The 8,589-nt window shown below is 34.8% G+C and overlaps 1 protein-coding gene across 1 annotated transcript; it reads right to left on the bottom strand.

Annotated features, from left to right (window-relative positions):
- Window positions 1–314: 314 nt before the first annotated feature.
- Window positions 315–3,143, bottom strand: LOC128217934 (probable glutathione S-transferase 7). The gene is made up of 6 exons (XM_052925400.1): window positions 3,015–3,143; window positions 2,646–2,799; window positions 1,977–2,069; window positions 1,391–1,506; window positions 1,053–1,154; window positions 315–833 (listed from the first exon to the last, which is right to left on the bottom strand). The coding sequence occupies exons 2-6, from the start codon at window positions 2,776–2,778 to the stop codon at window positions 669–671; spliced, it is 609 nt and encodes a 202-aa protein (XP_052781360.1). The 5' UTR covers window positions 2,779–2,799; window positions 3,015–3,143; the 3' UTR covers window positions 315–668.
- Between the last annotated feature and the right edge of the window lie 5,446 nt (window positions 3,144–8,589).

Raw genomic sequence — 8,589 nt, 5'->3', positions numbered from 1 at the left:
ATGTCACCATTTTATGACTGAGCCTTCTGCTATGTCACCATTTTATGACTGAGCCTTCTGCTATGTCACCATTATATGACTGAGCCTTCTGCTATGTCACCATTTTATGACTGAGCCTTCTGCTATGTCACCATTTTATGACTGAGCCTTCTACTATGTCACCATTTTATGACTGAGCCTTCTGCCATGTCACCATTTTATGACTGAGCCTTCTGCTATGTCACCATTTTATTGAGTCACATGGCATCATCATTTAACATTATGGTTTATTGAGCTCGTATTCCTTAAACGGGTTAAACTACAAAGGATGAAAACACTTTTTCATAATTTAATTTTGTTCTATTTATAGACGATGGTTCAACACACACGGAAGATCCAAGTATACGGTCATTACATGCTTATTGGAGAATTGCTCAAAATCTACACAACATATGTTACTTCGCCTACGTTAATGAATGGTCAATATGCCTCATTAGTATGAATTAGTGAACCGACTTTGAGTCTTTATTTCCACAATAATACACCTCATGTTTAGACTACTGATTGTAAACGCTGTATATCCTACGATAAATTTAATTGATCAAGTTCAATATTAATTTAGCATGCAAAGTGCGAGTTACAAAAACATAACAGTTTTTCAGTTGTCTATCACGTTTTGAAGAGATTTGTTATATGTCAGTGTCCGGTCGTTTGCCGATGTATTCCTTGATCTTAGGCAGGGCTGCGATCAAACCGCGATGTGCCTTGAGTTTCGGAGTGTTGTCCAGAAGACCGGGCATGGAACGCAGGGGCGTGTCCAAGATAGCCAATACTGCCAGGTCAGCCACGGTCAGCTGCAATAAACAAATAAGAACTACATTTTGTATTTTGATGAATGCAATTGTGATCTCTTAAAGACACGTGGTACAAACTAATGTTTATCGACGTAGTAGTAGGTTCTAAATAATTTAGGGAATTGAATTTGAAAGGAAAATTGTAAAGGAAACAAGAGTATGGTATTACTCGGTTGATACAATCTATGGAAACTGCTTCACAGCGATAGTGCAACATACCCCGTTTCCAACAAGGTAAGCTCCATTCTCCTCTAGTGTTTTCTCAAAGAAGCCAAGAAACCTTGGGAAAACGACGTCACTTAGATTTTTCTGCAGTTCTTGCTGAAAGTAAATGATGCCAAACTGTATTACTGAAAAAAGACATTTGGTATATCCTTACAAATATGGGAAAGCACTCAATATGAAACCATGTACTTTACAAGGCAGATACAAGCAACAGGAAGTGTATATTCACCAAATAAAATAAAAACACTGTGAGTAACCACTACTAAAACTAAATCTGTACTATGGGCTTAGGCGATATCTTTTCGAAAATATATGTGAGGAATTGGCTGTACCTTTTTTGTCTCGTCAGTTTCGAATCTGTACTTGATTATCTCTTTAAGAAGGTCTCCCGTCAACTCCAGCACCTCGTCACAAAGAGCCGCCTCCCAACTTCCCTTCCCGGACAGACCTAGAAACACACAGGTACGCTGGATTTTTGTTAACTATCTTTCCGCCTCATATGTCATACACATTTGGCGCATAATTATAACCAATCTAATAGTGACTTTAAATAATCAAATCGCATCATTGATGCGTTTGTGCGAGTCTGGTTGGTTCAGAGCGAGGTCTACATTAATTGTGTAGTTTTCGTAGTAGTTTGTGTTCAGCGTGAACACTTTATCTCATTATATTGCTAAAAATGTAATCAGTTGTCGAATTGTCGCCAAAAGTATCCGACATAATAATTATAGGCGGTTGTTGAGCTAACGCCTCGGTCCATATGCACCTAGTATTAAGTCATATGACCCTCAGTAGTGTCATATTTCTTAAGTATTAACCTCTACGCCAGACTATGAAAGAAAATATTAATTTATTTGTTCTAAAACACATGTCACATGAGATTGAAATATGGCATGTTTCAACTACAACATGTCGTACCTAGTTCTCTAGCCAGAAACCTCGCAATGGCGTAACTCTGGGCCAGCGGTTTCCCATCAACTTCCAGTAGAGGGAGCTGACCAAACTTCGTGTCTGAAATGTAAATAATGGGAAGTAGCGTCCACATACGTTAGTTATATATCTAGAGTTCATTACAATTATTTTCATATTAAACAAATGCATTTCAAGCACACAAATTTCAAATTGATAAGAATAAATAATAAGATAATAAATGTATGTAATCAGTGCTTATAAAGATAAAATTGCATTTTTTAATCACAAAAATATATTTATTTTTTTTTGAGCCAGCTGGTGGTCGTTTAGATCAATCAAGCTGTTGAAATCGATTGTAAGTTATCTTGTGTGAGACTCAAAAGTTACTTGATAAGGAGGCTATTTTAGATCAAACCATTAATATACAAGTGTACATAGTGAATGAAAAGGTTCAGTTTGGCATGTGTTTTAAGGGAAGCACAGCCAACATGCACATACACTTGCTATATGATATCAATGACGCCTTTTTAAACTACGAGGAAACCACGATATACGATAATAAACGTTCATGTTTGGCTTCCCGATCATTTATTGATATAAGTTTCTCAAAATCATTTAGACAATTATCGAATTACAAGTTATGCAGAGAATGTAACCTCAAATGTATGATCTTACTAGGTTTCAGCGCGGGCCAAGTGTCTCTCTGTATCCGATTGTCATCATAGTCCTGTCCGGCCGCCGCGAACAAGTAGCGGGCCAGCTCTGCCCGACCCCGCACGTTAAAGTAGGTCAACTTGTAACTTGGCATTGTGGTGTTGAATAGTAAGTCCTGGATATAAATGAAACTAAATTTACATTTAACAGGGTTTCATTTATAGGAACGATTACGAATATACATATAACGTAAACGAACAGAAACGAAAGATAATATACTAGTATTCAGTTACTTAGATCCGTCATAAAAAACTGAATTTGTTACAGAATACTCTTCATAGAAGAAATACATTGAACAATTGCAAAAACAAACAGTGATACATAACTCACCTAGAATGCGCGAGATAAACTGACTTCCACAGGCATAAACCGATACACTGAGATGATATGTTCCAAATATTGTCACCAATACTAGACCGGGCTTTTCGAGGTCAAACGGCATCCCTATGCATCCAATGAAAAATGAAAGATAAGTGTCAAATAAAATATCATTTTCGAGCGTCAGAACTTGCAGTTATACAGAAATCAATTATTAGTAATTAAATATGTCCAGTTTTCGAGCCAGACTTTGAAATAAGTAGTCAGTTTGAGTCACATATTCATGATATTGTTCAGGATATGTTTACAGGGTCCAAGGCCATAACTCTTGTTTCACAGGCAATGCGTAATCCTGCACAAAGCGCCACATGAACGCATTCAAATGCTGTTCTGCACAATTTAGACCAAACAAAGATGGAATCGTTCAGTAAAAATATAGCGATTGTTCAGTAAACGCCAGTGGTTCGTTAGGAAGGTATTTATAAAAATATATTTTTAAAGATGCACTCTTACTACCAAACAAGATTTACCACAATTAATACAGTTGTTTAAATATATCAAAGAGGATGAAAAAAACGTCATAAACAATGGTTCTTATAAAGGATATCGAGTTTAATTTGAGTTTAATTTGAAAGAAATGTGCAAAAAACATGGTATTTCTACCTTATGAGATGATAGTAGATCGCAATAAATCTTTTAGCATTCACCAATCATTTAATATTTTTGCGCTTTCTGCTATAAAATACACGGTTACTATCTTGTTATTAGTAATTAATAAGTGCGTGATTTAGTAATAAGTCTAAGGTTTATCACTCAATATTTATGTTTGTTATACATGTGTATGTATTGATTTTGAATAAGAGTGTCACTTTAAGGGGCCGGTGACATTTGGAAGCTTTTACAACTAAATAATAACTACCCATCAAAAGTAAAAAGGAAATGTTTACGTTGAAATAGCCCCAATGTATGTCATTCAGAAATTTAATGATGCGTCAGTAATAATGATTAATGACTCATTGGTCTGTTAGCACAAACATATATACTACCGTTTGAAAACATATTTCATGCACCTGACAATACGTTTAAATGTGTTATTTTGCAATGATGGAGAAAAACATAAATGATAATATTAATATTTATGCGAAAAACTACAGAAACAAGCTCAGTAGCAAAAAAATTAAACATAAACCCGTAACTAGAATTGGTTACTACTTTGTTCGTATCAATTTCGCCATGCTCATTTGCTATGCCAAGCAGCCATTTATCTGGACATTATGTGATCAATGCTGAAGTTCACTCTTTTAAATTACTTTAATAAGCAGTATATTACCGAATGTAATACGTAATCGGATTTTTTGAATCGGGCTGGTAATAGAGGTATTTTTAGATAAAAAATGGCTGAGAGTTCTCGCTTGCTTATGACAAATATGATGCAGATGTCAGGACTTCCGGGCTACTGTAACCAGTTTACTTTGAAAGCGAAGACCATACTATTATGCGTTTATATTACGACATCACTTGGGCGCCAATCCCAGTGAGAATATACATCTTGTTAGATTGTGGAGAAAAGTGAAAAATTATGCAAAATGTAACCCTGGTAAAAGTTACCGAGGTTCTGTAACTGTTTATTGCAACGTTATATATTTATTCTATGTATCTTTAATTTGTGATTTTCATAGGTTTGGAAACATAGACAAAGTGTCAATTAACCTCAGAGTCAGTACACATACAATTTAACAGAACTTTCTACTTATCGTGAACACCTACATATTTTTTAAACAAATGGTTATACTGTATGACAAAAATGCAACGTTATTTTATTCCAAAATGAAAATAAAAGGTTTATTGAACAATAATTTTGATAATGTCGAGTATTAATTTAACATAAATACGTGTAGCTATGTGCGTGATTTCCAAGCATTTTTTTTTATAAATTTCCGCACTTTCAAGTAAAAGGAGATGCTGTGCTGTTAAGATGCAGCGAGGGGAGCACCAACCACAAAACAAATATACTGTTTCACAATTATATAAACAAGGGGGAGGACGTAATTTCATTTCATGCAAACATAAAGTGAGAAATGTTTTATGGCAAACAAAATGGCGGTTTCAGTACCAACTTTGGCCTAGTTAGTGGATTTTTTTCTTGAAGTTTTGAAATAGGTATACGTCCAGTATGTGGCGAAAAACATATTTTTCTCTCGACATTTTAGTTTGGTATCATAACTTTATAAGATAAAACAGTTACTGAACAAATTGTGGCTTAGAAGGCAAAGTTTGCAAATAAACGTGTTGATTTTATCCACAATGTTTCGTATTTTCTCGGCAAATATGGCATATCTGTAATCAGTGTGGACATACCACGTGGTTTGTGACGTCACATTTAGTTATAACGTGAAGTAAAATACCGCTCGACTCAAAAAGGATTATCGCTGTAAGTGTGTTATTTTTATATAATTTTTATAAAACCTAGCGGAGGTTATGCGTAAAAATGTACACTACACTCGGTTACTAAGCGACATGTTGAGTAATTTATAGTTTTTTTAAAAAATCGTGGGCAAATGCTGAAAATGGACAAAATATTGTTTGTTATGACGAGAAGCAAATTACGTTTCTGGTCCAAAAAGTTGTTTATATATGTTCACCATGTTTGCCTTAAAACGGAAGTCTCGGAATGCATATTCTATCCTCAGGATATATACATACCTACAAATAAGGCATACAGTATATAGAAATATCAAATGTTTGTATTTTGTTATGACGAAAAGCAAAACCTATTTGGTTATGGCGAAAAGCAGTTTTTTAGGAACAATTAACGACCTCTCTCCAATAAGCAATGAGCTCACTTCGAACCTGTTTTGCAATGAGCATCGGTTATGTTTTACAGCAATTAAAATACATATACATATATGACAAATACATGTCACTGCTAAGTATGGTACTCAATTTATTGATCAGAAAACTTCATGATTCCAACAACACGTTGAATGTTCTTCATAAGCTTGTTTGGTATTGTTTTACAAATATGGAGTTTATGTGTCGTCGGGAGGTTATAAGTGCACCTACATGTAGGTCACATTAATTGTGTTTCAATTAAAACCCTTAAAACAATTGAATGTAATTTAAACAAACGTTAATTGAAGTAAACGTTGCCATTTCGTCTTTTTTCATTATCAAACTTGATTAAATGCATATTGATAGACATATGTTAAAGTGGATACTTCAGTGATAAATCTTGATGTCGAACAACTGAAGCAAAACCATGTTTATCGGCACAATAAAGAGGGTCAATGATTTAATCAAACAAAATGTTTTCTTTTTTCATAATGATGCGGCCTCCTCTTACCATGGGGAAGCGCAGCAGGCGAGCAAAGAAAAAACAAGGGGGAGGACGTAATTTCGTTTCATGCAAACATAAAGTGAGAAAAATATTTCATGGCAAACAAAATGGCGGATTTAGAATGAAAAGTACTGATTGAGGTACAAACTTTTGCCTGGTAAGTGACTTTTTCTTAAAATTTTGAAAAATGTATGCGTCCAGTATGTGGCGAAAAACATATTCTTCGATTGAAATCTTAGTTAGGTATCATAACTGTAAAGATAAAACAGTTATTGAAAAGATTGTGGCTTAGGAGGCAATGTTTACAAATAAACGTGTTGATTTTATCCACAATTTTTCGTATTTTCTCGGCAAATATGGCATATCGATGCATGTTGTAACTCTGCTTGCATGTATATATTCCTATTTTCAAAACTTCATGGTTATAGCTCGACTGTACACGTTTCCTGGGCGATTTTTTGTTCCTTAACCCCCCATTTTGTATATTGCAAGCTCATTATCCACATTTTGGTGAAATGTAAACAAACTTCTGCACAATTGTTTAGCCTTGAGAGGATACGTTTTTAGTTCTGAGAATCGCTAATGATCACGAGTCTTTCAGTTTGGTTTGTGATGTGTATCATAATTTGAAGTCAATGACTTTTTCACTTCAGGAACGAACTTGAGCCCAGAAAAGTGTATCCATCGAAATACCACGTGAACAGAAGCATGAAAAAATAATTTCACGTGAATGTGAGAAAAAGTGCAGTGAGTCGTGGAGGGCGAAATAATGGAAATTCAGTCAGTACAGGGGTTCACGGGTATGTATTAAAATAAATGCTGAAAGCAACGAATTAGATGAAGACAAAAGACTACAAGCTGCTTCGCCAGAAAATACTCAAGAAACTGACACATTGAAAAACCTTAGTGCCACAATAGAGCGCTTAAAGACCTTGTTTAAGTCATCTATAAGTGACCTCCCCCATCCGTGTATAGTAAACAACTTCTGTGTTTTGATCTTTATCTGTATTGCTGTCTGCTGTCTATAAGTTCTCAGATCTGAGTGACCTAGATGTTTTACTATAGAAATGAACAAATAAGCTTGTCTTATAGTTGTTGTCTTTTTTTACTTTTTCAAATTATAATACAACTATTATTATTATTATAACAATGCTGTAGAATAATAAGAAGAGTAATGTTATATTCTTTTCATGTATATAAAAGCCCATTAATATGATATAACCATGATGCTTCACAATTTGGATATTACAATGGTGACCATGTATTTAAAGTGGATTGAAATATATCAATTATATCACTATTAAAACACGTATTACTCTTATTTGTTTATTATTTATATCCCATCGGTCAAATTAATAAATACATTGGATATACAAATTATACAAGAATTGATTATGTATTAGTGAGACAATGAGACTTTCTACGCTAAAAGTGTCAGCTCTAAATACCCCTGTGTCAATAAACAAATACACAGGAAATTGTTCCCTTTTGTGACCCAGTGCAATAAACAAGGGATGCACAGCAGGGAATGAACATGCCAAACATGTCCGATAGAAATCTTTCGTCTCCTCAGAATAATGCATGGCGGAGGTGTTTTCCGAATCATATCATTTTAATGTGTCTTCAAATTTCTTGTAGGAAATTGACTTCATTGAATAATTTCCATATTTTATCAGGCGGGTTAAACGCACATATGTTTATGTGGTATTTCGAGGGCTAATCGTGTGCTTTTGGGTGTTCTGTTACGAGTTAAAGACAGTAAACATCTCTTTTTGTACACTGAGAATCTAACTACTTTGGGAGTTGTAATCACAGAAGCAAGTTTTTTTCATCGGCGACAGGCTAGCATTTTATGCTCTTGTATTGACAGATTTCTTTGCCACTGCTGTCTTGTGTGATTTTCTGTATAACGTGAGGATCGTTCGCCTTCTAAATCGGGCCATGGTGAAGTTCCTGAAGTGAAAAATTCGTTGACTTCAAATTATGATACACATCACATACTAAACTGAAAGACTCGTGATCATTAGCGATTCTCAGAACTAAAAACGTATCCTCTCAAGGCTAAACAATTGTGCAGAAGTTTGTTTACATTTCACCAAAATGTGGATAATGTGCTTGCAATAAACAAAATGGGGGGTTAAGGAACAAAAGATCGCCCAGGAAACGTGTACAGTCGAGCAATAACCATGAAGTTTTGAAAATAGGAATATATACATGCAAGCACAGTTGCAACATGCATCGATATGGCAT

Source organism: Mya arenaria, chromosome 14 (assembly GCF_026914265.1).
Source record: "Mya arenaria isolate MELC-2E11 chromosome 14, ASM2691426v1".
In the NCBI taxonomy this organism is placed as follows: Eukaryota; Metazoa; Mollusca; class Bivalvia; order Myida; family Myidae; genus Mya; species Mya arenaria.
This window is presented reverse-complemented; position numbering and strand designations above follow the sequence as displayed.